General features: G+C 41.5%; 2 protein-coding genes across 4 annotated transcripts in view; one reads left to right on the top strand and one right to left on the bottom strand.

Moving 5' to 3' along the window:
• The first annotated feature begins 7,813 nt into the window (after positions 1-7,813).
• FBXL5 (F-box and leucine rich repeat protein 5) overlaps positions 7,814-13,486 on the top strand; it is a 49,252-nt gene continuing 43,579 nt past the window's right edge. The window contains exon 1 of one of the 3 annotated variants that reach the window (XM_054485972.2): positions 7,814-8,423. In XM_054485972.2, coding sequence (XP_054341947.1) covers positions 8,340-8,423 — 84 coding nt within the window. In that variant the 5' untranslated portion in view covers positions 7,814-8,339. The remainder of the gene's footprint in view (positions 8,424-13,486) is intronic. The other 2 variants (XM_063663539.1, XM_063663540.1) reach the window with 2 other exon arrangements.
• Positions 11,919-13,486, bottom strand: part of CC2D2A (coiled-coil and C2 domain containing 2A) — a 184,876-nt gene continuing 183,308 nt past the window's right edge. The window contains exon 37 of the mRNA XM_063663536.1: positions 11,919-12,136. Within this exon, the coding sequence (XP_063519606.1) occupies positions 12,110-12,136 (27 nt within the window). The 3' untranslated portion in view covers positions 11,919-12,109. The remainder of the gene's footprint in view (positions 12,137-13,486) is intronic.

Below are 13,486 nucleotides of genomic sequence, written 5' to 3'. Positions count from 1 at the left end.
CAGAATAGTGAACAGGTTTGTGGCTTAACGGTAGTAGCAAAGTCCTCATTCCCAGAAGGCAAAAGAGGTTCTGTTTTACCCTGCTGGTAGTAAGTAAGAAAGTGGACCAGCTGAGATTTGAACCCAGACAATCAGTCCAACTCCAGTGTGCTGAACCACTACAACAGGTCAAACCATTTTGAAACCTCTGGCCCCTGATATCTTAATAGAGATACTGAGACTAGAGTCTATTATGGTATCCTGTTTCATACAGTGTTAGGTGTCTAATAATAAAAATACCTATCATTTATTGAATGGCTACTATGTCCCATGCAGTGGAGTACCTAGTGTACTGTTAGTTGAAAAATAATTAATGACTATTATCAATGTATAATATTACCCCTATCTTTGGAGAGGAATATCATAGAAATATTATGGTATATGTAAAGGAAAGGATATCATTTCTAGGAATTTTTAGTAAAAGACTGGCAAGAATAAACATATGTAAACTTGCAATTCTTCATGAATAATAGCATTCCTTTTATTTTGACCCATCCTAAAGCTACCCAAATTAGAAAGTTACATTTGGTAAATATTTTACAACCATTTCTTATTTACTCATTGCTTACCCTGCACACTAGGTCAATATGCTCTACTGTTTTATGGGTCAGTTATTCAGTGAAAGAAAGATTATTTTGACAAAGATCTGGTAGTAACAATTGTGTACACTTAACATTTTTTAAAATCTGGGAATAATGTTTAGCCACAAACTTGTTCACTATTCTGCTGTTCCTTGTCAGCAACAAGAACACCTTTGCAAAGACAAAAAAATTACATCTTACTATAGTATCAGCTACCTAGGAATAGATTACATAAAGATAATGGATTGAATGGATTGATTCAATTTTAACTCCCTCTAGAATGATATTGAAAAAAACAATTTTTATCCTTCACCATTTCTGGGCTGGGAATGGTGACGAGAGGCTCACTTGAATTATCCAAGTAGAGCTTTTTTATTACCAGTGATTTCTAAGCTTGACCTTTTCAAGGAACAATGCATATCTGATGATCTCTTGGGATATTCTCATTATTTAATGTATATGGCAATATTAAAAGATAGTATTGAATGCTTAATATGCCAGGTACTGTGAAAGCCTATTACACTTATTCTGTTTACAACAACACTATGAAGTATGTTTTACTCTTTTTCATAGTTTATTAAGTGAGGACCTAGAAACTCAGAATAGATAATTTGCCCTAGGTCACACAAGTGCCACCACCTTTGAACTTAAATATGAAAACTACCCTCTAGAGTTGGTAGAGCCGTGGAAGGAGCCTCTGCCCCTAAATAAAGTAGAGCTGTCAAACCAGTTCTGGACCACTTACAAGGTGTATACATGAGTTTAGTAGCCAGCTTCAAAGATGGCCCTCAATTAATCCCTGTGTTTACTAGGTACACCGTTGTGTAAGCAATCCCCTCCCACGCTGTACGGGGGTTGTTCTGTATGACTAGTAGCATAGGCATGAGTGATGGGATGTCTCTTCTGAGATTATGTTATAAAAGATTGACTTATTTTGTGTTCAAAATCATTTGCTCTCTCTCTTTCTTGGCCCTCACCTTGAGGAAAGCAAGCTACCATATTATAAGTAACTCCATAGAGAGTACCATGTGGTGAGGACCTGAGGTCCTTATTCTAACAGCCTGTGAGGATGTGAGGCCTCCCAACAGCCACTTGAGTGAACCTGAAAGCAGATCCTTCAGTCCCAGGTTATGTCATCAGATGATCGCAGCTTTGGCAGCCAATCTGACTGCAGCCACATGAGAAAACCTGATCTAGAACCACCCAGTAAGCCACTCTGTAATTCCTGATCCTCAAAAACTGAAATAATAAAGTCATTTAAGTTTTAAAGGGTGCTCAAGCCATTCAAGTTTTGGGTTAATCTTAAGCAACAACAGATAACTAATACATGAGAAAAAGAGAAAAAAAGACCCCATCTTGCTTAAGGCACTGTTATTTTCTATTTTCTGTCACTTACAACTAAATGTAACAAGTCCCTTCTGCAGTTAATTTGTAGAATTAACCTAAAGAAACAGCTTTGAAATACTATTCCTAAGGTTCCCAAACACTGAAAATTGGCAGAGACCAAAGAGAACATCATGACCAATCTGCTCATTTTAGAGGTAAAAGTAATAGCTAACATTTAGTGCTTCCTATGCCAGGCTCTGCTAAATTCCGTAAAACACTTAATTCTCAGGACACTCTGTGAGGTAGACTCACCATCCCTTTACAGATGAGGATACTGGTTCCACATTCCAACCCATTTTGCTTTACTGTCTCTTCACTGTAAAAGAACACTTTTAAAAACAGTGCAATTACGAGCACATGCCAAAGTTTTGTTACAACCTTGCACACGGGAAACACCTATAGTAGTCCAAAGAATCACCTTGGTAGAGACATTTTAGGGAAAGCGAATGGAACTAATCACAGTTAAATTGGTTACACAAATAAACTAATGATTCGTTAAAGGTTACCTAACTTTTTTTTTTTTTTTTGAAATGGAGTCTTGCTCTGTCACTCAGGCTGGAGTGCAGTGGCTCGAACTAGGCTCACTGCAACCTCCTTCTCTCAGGTTCAAGTGATTCTCCTGCCTCAGCCTTTCCAGTAGCTGGTACTACAGGCGTGTGCCACAATGCCCAGCTAATTTTTGTATTTTTAATAGAGATGGAGTTCGCCATGTTGCCCAGGTTGGTTTCAAACTCCTGACCTGAAGTGATCCGCCCACCTCGGCCTCCCAAAGTGTTGGGATTACAGGCGTTAGCCACCGTGCCGGGCCACCTAACTCTAGACTGACTTATCTGGATGACTGGTGACTGATTTCCCTTAACAAGTCAGCCTGGGAGAGTCCTTTTTACACGTGTTGTAGATTAATTAATATGTATTAATAATTTAGCACCTTTTATCACTCAGAAGTGTCCCAGACCAAGTCTTTACAGTCGAGGAAATGAAGGCTTCAGAATGGCCAAGTGATTTGCCCTAGATCTTGTGGGTAGGTAGGTAGTGAGAAGTGGGATTAGAGTTCAAATCAATGTTTCATGTATTAGCCAGGCTATTAGTCAGTGAACACTAATGAGATGTATACATGACATCTCTATTTCTAGGTAGCTCTCAGCATTTAATTTTTTTAGGAGGTGTCTTGTGTAATTGGGGATTTTTTGGTACTCTGTTTTGAGTTTTTAAAACAATGTCGGGGCTGGGTGCGGCGGCTCATGCCTGTAATCCCAGTGCTTTGGGAGGCCATGTGGGAGGACTGCTTGAGGCTAGGAGTTCAAGATCAGCCTAGGCAACATCATGAGACTGTACCTCTACAAAAAATAAAAATAAAAAATTAGCCTGGTGTGGTGGCACGGGCCTGTAGTCTTAGCTATTCTGGAGCTGAGAAAGGAGGATCATTTGAGCCTAGGAGTTTGAGGCTGCAGTAAGCTATGTTTGTGCCACTGCACTCCAGCCTGGGTGACAGAGTGAAACCCTCTTTAAAAAAAAAAAAAAAAAATGTCGGGGAGGGAGGAAGGAAACAGAACTGATACTTTCCTAATACTTTTTTTTTCTTCTCTGTAGGCAGGGATTAAGCAACTGCCTGCCAGATTTCATCATTACAATGAATGTAACTCTGACACTTTACAGGAAGCTTATCATTTCTTTCCATTCCAGAAACTTGTGATACTTTCTCACTACATGGTGCAAACAGCTGAGTCAAGTTGTCCCTGAGAGTAGCCACCTTCCCCTCAGGCCATACACATGGAACCATTCTTTCTCCCTACAAGTCAGCCCATAATAGAGCCTCTGGTTGAAAATCAAGATTTTGGTGTTCACTTGGCAATATTTACTAAGAGGTAATGACACGAGGTAGGTGACATAAAGGTATATTTGGGAAATGGAAGGCTCTTCTCTGTCTGAAAATTTTGCAAGGAAACTTTATGGACCACTATACACATTGTATCTCCAGATTTAAAAAGAAAGAAACTGTGATTTTAGTATTATCTAAACTTCTCTTCAAAAGGAGATCTAAGGAATGGGACTACTCTGTATTTGGACAGTTAACGTAGTTTGTGGTGCAGCTCACATTCTCCTGGTAGAAGGAATTGGAAATCTGAGTAAAGAGGTTCCCAGAACTGAATCTTACCCAGTACCCAGTTTAGGAATCAATTTTTGCTTATGAGGTCAAAATGAGAACCCTTTAAAGGAGGGTAACAATTGTTGAAAGTAAGAAGGACTTTAAATATAGCTTGTTTGGATTAGTTTTACTTAAAAACCATATATGTATATTGCTGAATAACAGGAGTATTTTAGTTTGTAAGAACTTTTCAAATTCTCATTCATGCAGCAAGAAATATTTTATGCCTACTATGTATGCCTACTACTTGTTCAGGGAATGTAGATAAACATTATTACATAATGTCAGGTACTTAAAATTGCTAAGAAATTAATTATTTTACTTGGTACCCTTCCATTTATGACATTCTTCTGATTTTTTGTCGTTAAATATATTATTTAGTTAAAGCACAGGAGGGACTGGAATTAATGAGGAAGAAACATTGATCACTGCAGCTGATTCAGGATGGGGTGGATAGTATGAAACTGAATTTAAAAGCTGGGAGATTTCCAAGAACAGTAATCTGGATTTATTCAACTTTATATCTCAAGTTCCTGCTGCATAGTGGGTGTCCAATTTAATACTGAATATGAAAAAATTAAGTCTCTGGAGTCCCAGATGGATAATTTTTCTTAATATTTAATGCTGAGCTTAAGGGCCGCTTCCACCAGAAAGCCCTCTGTGGCTATCTAGAAAGTAGATTAAGACACCATCCTGTATGTGCCTGTCTTAGGCTGTTTTCTATTGCTTATAACAGAATACCTGAAACTGGGTAATTTATAAAGAAAAAGAATTTATTTCTTACAGTGTGGGGCTGAGAAGTCTATGGTCGAGGGGCTGCATCTGATGAGGGACTTTTTTCTGGTGGCGACTCTGCAGAGTCCCAAGGCAGTGCAGGACATCACATGGCGAGGGACTGAGCATGCTGGCATAGGTCTTTCTTCCTCTTGTAAAGCCACCAGTCCCACTCCTATGATAACCCATGAATCCTTTAATCCATGAATGAATTAAGCCATTCATGAGGGCAGAACTTTCACGACCCAATCACCTCTAAAAGGCCCCACTTCTTAATACTGCCTTATTGGGGATTAAGTTTCAGCATGAGTTTTAGAAAGGACAAATATTCAAACCACAGCAATTCCTAAATCAACCTGCTGCAGCAGTTGTTGATTGACTATTTTGATGGACAGTAAGGATCAACTCTGGTACTGATTGAGGACTATGATTCCAGTTGGGTCAAAATGTAAACATTCTTTCATTGCTTGTTTTCACAACTAATCCCCTGTTGGGGAAAGTGCTTGTCACATACTCAAATAAACGGAGTGAAATGCCTTAGAATTGACCTTCCCTGGCCAATAACCCTTTCCAGGGTTCTCAAAATTAGGCTTGGAAACTACTATAGAAGAGGCCTATTGATAACAGAATAAGTTATATTTTTAGGTTGCCAGAGAGAGAATGACAGTAGGTAAGAGAAACGACCAATTCTACCAGTCATTCTACAATGTGGGTTTTCACTGCTCTGTTCACATGCCTTATTCAGACTTCTTGTGGTGGTCAATTGCTAGATGGTCTGTTGGAATTATCTGCTGTCATATATCCAAAAAGGTCTCACAGAGAGGTAAAGTGACAACCTTGGCCTTAATAACCCTTCCAATCTGCAGTAGTTGCAGTAACCTGTGGTAATGATACTACATTGATCAATGACCTCTCTAGAGCTAAAAAGTTCAGTATAAGTCAGTCACTTATTTTGGATATATCAGGTGATTAATTGCTACATAATTCAGCATATGGAGCTAATGTTAATAACTTTCCATGGGGAAAATTACTCACAGGGCTTATTTTTAAAATCACTTTCTTTCATTTTGTCATCTAAAACAAATTCCTTGAAATGGCCAGTGTCCAAAGTGGCTGTTATTACTTTTCAGCTGATTATAGAGCTTCAAATCTGGGTTACAGTGAAACTGTGTGGACGGACTTTTTTTGTTGTTGTTGCCAAATACCTTTTTAATGTGTCTGGTTCTAGAGATGGATACACTAGTGAACGGCACAGACACAAACAGTTGATTGGAGAAGACAACATAGCATATTAAATGTTAGTAAAAATGAGGAAATTACACAGTGCTATGAACTATCTTCATTCTTTTTTCCAACATATTTACTGAATACTCAACTTTATGACAGACATCATTCTAAGTGCTGAGGATAAAACAAAGTGCATGTTCTCATGGAGCTCATTTCTCTATATAACTGGTTTACCTGAGGTCTGATTCTGCATTCCAAGATAGCGGGAGTGAAAGATTAGCATGAGGTAAAGAAATAGAGGGTAAATAAGAGAATGCTCTCTGGGGGTTATTAAAAAAATATAGAGGCAAAGTCCTGGGGAAAGAACAGAGAAAGAGAGCGAGAAACAGGGTGAAAGGGAGAAGGAGGAAGAGAGAAATGAATCTTTAAAAAATATTTTATTATTCTATTTCTTAAGCATTATTCCTGCTTAAGACAGACTGTGAATAAGCCATCTCTGTATCCCAACTAAATGCAATGACTGTGGGGGTATTGTCAGATCCAGATTTATATGACAGATTTTTGCCTTACTAATTTGTGGGACCCTAGGCAATTACTAGAATGTCTTGAAGACTTAATTTCCTGCAGCACTACCTCATAGAGTTGCTTTTAAAAAGTATTACTAGCTTACAGACGGTACTGTTATAAGTGCTTCAAATATACAAATCCTCATAAAGATTCTGAGGTAGGTATTATTAGCCTCATTGCATGTAAGAGCAAACTGAGGCATAAAGAAGTCATATAGCTTGTTAATGGTTGTATAGCTAGTGTCTGGCAAAACCAGGAATCTTAACTTCATTTCCAGAGTCTGTGGTTTAACCACTGTTCACACTGCATAATAGCATACAGTAATATAAGATTAGAACTAAATAGGGTGCATTCCACTGCAAAGTTCTTTCTCACCTCCTTCTACTTCATTATTTGTTGACTACTTACTGATCCCCATGTTGTCTTGCAACTGTGACAGATAATAGAGAACAAGGGTGAACACAGCATATCTGGTTCTTGCCTTCCTGGAGGTTCTGGCCATTAAGCAAATAACAATTCCTCCCAAGGTTCTCAGGCTTCCCTGTTTTCTCCTATTTATCTGTCCAGCAGTACTCCAGCCAACCAATCTAAGACCGGCGTGAGCAGAGAACAGGGTCTCCAGGAGGTCTGTGGCAAGGGCCAGGCGATTTATAGGAAAGAGGCAGACATTTTCCTGGGTTAATGACCTTGTTTTCTCTCCGAACCTCCGCTTAAAATGGCGGGATTTGTACCAAGGTTCTTTCCCGCACTAACCTTCCATTATTCACCCTTCTCCCCACCCCCAAGGCCCGTCGGGCCTATCCCTGACCCGCGTTCCTGCACTTGAGGTGCATTTCCGCACCTGGATCCCCAGATATTGTTTTTCCCCCACGTTGAGTCTCCCGAATTTCACCAGGCCTCTCTCTCGCGGTCTCTGCCCCGCCCCTCGCACCCAGGCCCCGCGCTCGCTGCGGGCTGCCGCCCCTGAGACCGAAGCTCTCAGAGCCCGCAGCCCTGGTTCACCAACCGCTGGGCGGGAGCCAGGCCCGGCCTTTGACTGGCGGGCGGGGTGGTTTGCGCTCGGCCCCAGGAAAAATCTGGCACGGGCCAATCGCAGGGAGGCGAAGGGCAGCTCTGGAGGTCCCGGCCAGACGCATTGGTCACCCAGGCCAAGCAGGCGTCGGGGCGTGGGCACAGGCAGAGCTTGCGGCCCTGACCGCGGCCATTGTGCTTGGCTGCCTCTCCTCAAGGCCTGGTGGGCAGGGCAGCAACGGGAGAAGCGCCGAGAGCGCCACTGAAACGACTTTCCCCTACCCTCAGATACTGTGCTTTCATGTAGTGGAAGAAACAGGGAAAAGGTTTGGGTTCTTTCTGCGGCTTATGAAGACGATAAGAAACGAAAAGAGTGGGGGCGGGAAGCAGAAGCCGCGAGCTTCTGCGCGCGCCCGGTCACGTGGGCCGTAGGGACCGCATGGCGGCGGCTTGCGCGCCCCCGCGTCCCCGCCGGCCAAGCGGACCGGGCGCGCGCGCCGACGGGGCGGGCGCATGCGCAAGGGGGCGCGCCGCCTCTGCCCCGCGGCGAGGGTGTCTATGGAGAGGCGGCGGCCGCGGCTGCTGAGGCGGAGGCTGAGGCAGTGGCGATGGCGCCCTTCCCTGAAGAAGTGGACGTCTTCACCGCCCCACACTGGCGGATGAAGCAGCTGGTGGGGCTCTACTGCGACAAGGTAACGGAGCGCCGAGCCTCCCGCTGTGGGCGGTGCGGGCGGCGATGGGGAGCGGGCTGGGTTCCTGGGGCGGCCTGGCCTGCGCCGCGCCCGCAGCCCCGTGCCGTCGCCGCGCGAGTAGCCGCCTGCGCAGCTGTCAGCGCCGCCCGCTCCCGTAGCCTCCCCGCCCGCTGCGAGGCCCTCGCAGAGCCGGCCTGGCCGCCGCCTCGGACGTGCTCTCGGGGCGGGCGGCGTCCCCTGCCGAGGGCCTGGCGGCTGAGGAGGGGCGCTACTGGCCTCACTGGCCACCCTCGGGCGGGCCCCACCGCGGCGCTGGGACTCCCGCTGCTGCCTCTAAGGAGAGCGGCCCTACCTCCTCGAAGCCCTGGGTGCCCCAGCCGGCCACCTGCTGTGGACTCCCATCTGCCCCGAGTAGTTGTTCCCGTCCCCCGTCACTCCCCCGGGCCTGTTCGGGGCTCTCCGTGCAGACACCCACCCATCCTCTGAAGCTCTCGCTGGCTTCCTGGCTGGAACTGCAGCGTCTCCCAGCTACCCGGTTCCTTTTACCCCCAGCTTTCTTCACTGGTTTGATTTGGGAGAAAAGCCAAGTTTAGAACTGAAGAACCGTCACTCTTCATGTGTCGTTATCGTTTTCCTTGCAACTTTTATGGCCCTGAACACTTACTGGATGTAGATTTTGTTATAAGACAGCAATTCTCTCTTGGATTTCTTTACATGAGCTCGAATAAAGGGGGCCTCAGGAAAAGTTGGTTTAACTGTGAGAACCATTTTGGGCTCATAATTGGTGCAGCATAAGCTGAAGAGGCACTTTTGTGGAGATGGTTCAGGGCCCTTTGCTAGTGATTTTAAAACAATATTAACATTCCACGTATTTGTCAGTTTATGTTGGGGAAAGTCATGGATATCTGCAAACCTCAGGCAGTCCCGTTTCTTGTGGAAATGTTCCAACTAAATAAAGCATTCAAATGACTACTGTTTAAGCATAGAAATCAACTTTTAGGAATTCTCAGAAATTGCGTAGCATTATGCAGAACCATTGTCTACAGAAAAGAGGGGTGTTTCATAGCTCAGCCAGGCGATTGGAGGATGCCCAGGGTATTCACTGCTAGGCCACACTGAAGACCAGCAATTTAAAGCAGTGACGTTGAATTTCAAATCTTAGCACTCCATCTTCTCCCTCCCTCCATTCTGAAAATTTAGAAATACCCAGTTCGCATGTAGTTGGAAACACCAGGACTGTCTAGGACAATGGTTTGCAACCTTGGTTGCTTATTAGCCTTAACCTAAAAACTATTAGAAGTCCTGATGTCTAGGTCACTAAAATTAGGATTTCACCCAGACATCAGGTATAAATGATAAAAGCTCTCCATTTGAGTGCAGTATGCAGCTGAGGGTGAGAACCACTCATCTAGGAGAAGCATGAGGAATGGTTAAGCCATTAAGCAAAAGGGTATATCCCTGAATTTTTTAGTTAGCAGTATTGTAGTGTTTTTATCCTCTCTGGCTTTTGAATATCGTTCATTCAGACACCATTCTTTAATAGCAGGAAAGAAAAAAAAAATGGTCTCAAAAAGCGAAAGTGGAAGTGAAGACTAACAGAATCCAAGGTTTTCTCTCAAGTTGAGACTGTGGAGAGGTAGCCTAGGATCACCTGAAATTATACGGAAAATTTTGTGCATGTGTCCATTTTCCTAGGGGGTTTGTAGCTTTCATCGATTTCCAGGTGATTGTGACCTCCCAAAATAAAGAATCACAATTTAATTTACTTGCAGACTAAGGCTAGCCAGCCTGATTTTAAAATTTTCAAGAAGTTAGTCACTCTTTTTCTGTGTCTCTTCCTGGTGGTTGAGAGTATTTGAAGAAATTTTGAAAATGCAGTTGCTTTTTTACAAAATATCTGAGCCAAGTAAGTCTTTTCAGTAATGTTCCCACTTGCATAACTGGTTTAATAAAGCATTTTGAATTTGACATAGTGTAAGTCAAAATTATTACTAATTCTGAATTAATTAGATATAGTTAATGAGATTGTTGTATATGTTTATCACGAATATTAAAAGTCCAATTTTCTGAACTGAGACTGAGGCGATTTAGGGAAAAAAAGAAACTGATAGGAATTTTACATCCGCATTTCTTCTTGATACTGAGAGCCAATGGAAATCTCTCTTAGGATGTCCTTTGGGAGCTAGAGTGGAAAATAAGTATTTTGTAATGGTTCAGTAATCTTAAAGGAATTAACGGAAGAGTACCTTGTTTGTTTTTATTCATTTATCATCTCACGTTTTGCCATTATCCTTTGGTTGAATAGACCAAGGATATCCCACCAAACAGTTTACAATAAAACTATACAAAATGAGAACTGGTTTTTATGCTCAAACTAAAAAGGTACAAAATAGTTATTTCACTGTACAAATTTGGGCTCTGAATGCCCAGTTATTATAAAGAAGTCAGTTACTATTTTCAATATTGAACTTCTCAAGTACAGTGTATTTTAGAAGCATCCATTTATTTACTAGCATCAAGTAAACCACTTACATGCTTAAGCCAGTTAGTATAATGTATTCCATAGTTATCTTAGTCTACTTATTTTTTAGGTGTAAAGGTGAATAGGATGAGAAAATAAATTTTCAAAAGCTGACAGATGTATGTCTTAGACCATTTTAAGTATTGCTGTACAATACCCGATTTAATACTTTGCCCATGGATTTCTTTTTACATTTGTAAAAAGTTTTATGGAAAGGTTTTTCACCTTTGTTATCCAGACAAGAGTGCTTTGAGTTATGTAAAGACAAGGTATTTCTGTTTTATAGCTGGGGACTTAGAGGCCTAGATTAGCTAGGCCAAGGTTACATAAGCAGCTAGTGGTAGATTCAGATGGAAACCCAAGTCATTGTTAGGATTCCTAGTTTAATTTTCTTTATATTAAATCATAGTAGTTTCCTACTTTTTTGGGAACAATCTGCTAAGAAATCTGCTAATTCACTGACCTTTCAAACTGGGATGATGTTCATAAATATTTATATTGAATGACATCCTTTTTCCATTTTACTTCAATTTCTCAGTCTTTTCTCCAGTTCTCCAAGGTTAACTCCATTAATTCTGTCAGTGAGCATTGGAGTTTCTACCGTCTACTCTGTAGTAGCTTGTACTACAGAAAGACGTTGGCAATGTGACATGTGGTCTCTACTCTCAAAAAGTTTACAGTCCAGTATGTAATAACGTCTATGCTAGGATGGAAATCCAAATAGGATATAGTGGGAGCAAAGGGAGTTACATGGTCACCTCCACATTAAAGTGTCAGGAGTGGTCTCTTTGAATTGATTTCTGAGAGAAGAGTAGGTTGTGGTTGTCAGGATGTGGTTAGTTCAGAGATTCCCAGGCTTATATATAAACCAGTTATTAAAAACTCAAGTGGTGGAGGCCTTAAGGTGTGCCCAAATTTTTCAGGTAAGGGTATTAAAAGTGCTGTTTACTTTTATTAAAGAATTTAATTTATTTATACATTTATTTATACAGATAGGACATTTTATGATCCAAAACTCTTAAGTGGGAAGAAGCTTAGAGTAATTTGAATATATTCTTTTTTAAAAAATGAGTAAGTATAGCTTTATGGTCAGTTTTCCTTCCCCCCTCCCCCATTTTTCTGCATACCTGTAACAATTTATTGACTGGCATTTGAGAAGATTGGCTTAGTGGAGAAAATGTTGAATTGAGACCTGTGGAAGAAGGAAAAGGGAATTTAATGAGTTCTTACTACATGTCTACATTGTTTCTTTTCATCCTCGCGAACTACCTAAGCCAAATACTATCCTTCATTTAAAGTTGAGGAAACAGTCTTAGTGGTTAAGTAACTTACCCAACTCATTCAACTAGTAATTAGTAGAGCCTGAATTTTAATCTTAGGATTTTTTTTTCCCCTTCGGAAGCCCATGGGTTTTGCATTACCTTACTAGTTCTGCTACTTATTGGTAGCTCTGTGATTTTATGCAAAACGGTTTACCTGTGGGTCATCATTTTTTCCATCTGTAAATTTGATCGGATACTTACTAAGGTTTCTTCACTGAGTATAAGTCTCCCTTGATTAAATTAAAGCATTGTCTGAGTGAGTAGACAAAGTAAAAATGTATTTGGGGGAATAGTATATGTGTTTTTGTTATGCCGTTTTCTTATCTATTTTTGAATGTACTGTATCGTCTTTAAGTGACATACCATTTTTGAGAATCAGTTTGAAACCAGGCTGTAATACTTGATATATCACTGTAGAATGTCTGCGACAGAAAGTCAGTTATAGGTTGGGCGCAGTGGATCACGCCTGTATCCCAGCACTTTGGGAGACCGAGGCAGGTGGATCATGACGTCAGGAGTTCAAGACCAGCCTGGCCAAGATGGTGAAACCTCGTCTCTACTAAAAATACAAAAATTAGCAGGGCATGGTGGCGGGGTCCTGTAATCCCAGCTACTCGGGAGGCTAAGGCAGAATTGCTGGAATCCAGGAGGCAGAGGTTGCAGTGAGCTGAGATCACGCCATTGCACTCCAGCCTGGGCGACAGAGCGAGACTCTGTCTCAAAAAAAAAAAAAAAAAAAAAGAAAGTCAGTTATAAATCCTTTTAAAATGTGGAAGATATCGTGTTACTATTTGTTAATTATGTGTGTCCTTTTATATATGTAAGTTCTTTTTTGAATTTGTGAGGCATCAGAGTATATAACTTTATAGGTCACTAGGAACCTTTATATTTTACTGTAGAAGAGTGCTCTTCAAAATATGTCCTGTGACCTGTTAGTAGTAGGTCATAAATCTCTTTCGTGGGTCCGAAACGGCATTAAAAATTTAAACCAAAAAGTAAATATTAGAGTACATCACAGATTAGAGAGGGAAATACTGTTCCCTGAAATTTGTTTGAAGTGTTTGTGATGTGTGTGAATCTGGATTGCACTGTATTTCATACTAAAGGTCATGGTTAACAGTATTTGAAAAACAGTTTTCTAGAGCAACATTTCTTAACCAAAGCATTATTGACATTTTGAGGCAGATGATTCTTTTTTATGGGGGCTGTCCTGTGCGTTG

Source organism: Pongo pygmaeus, chromosome 3 (assembly GCF_028885625.2).
Source record: "Pongo pygmaeus isolate AG05252 chromosome 3, NHGRI_mPonPyg2-v2.0_pri, whole genome shotgun sequence".
Lineage (NCBI taxonomy): Eukaryota > Metazoa > Chordata > Mammalia > Primates > Hominidae > Pongo > Pongo pygmaeus.
The sequence above is the reverse complement of the archived record's forward strand: the minus strand, read 5'-3'. Positions and strand labels throughout refer to the sequence as shown.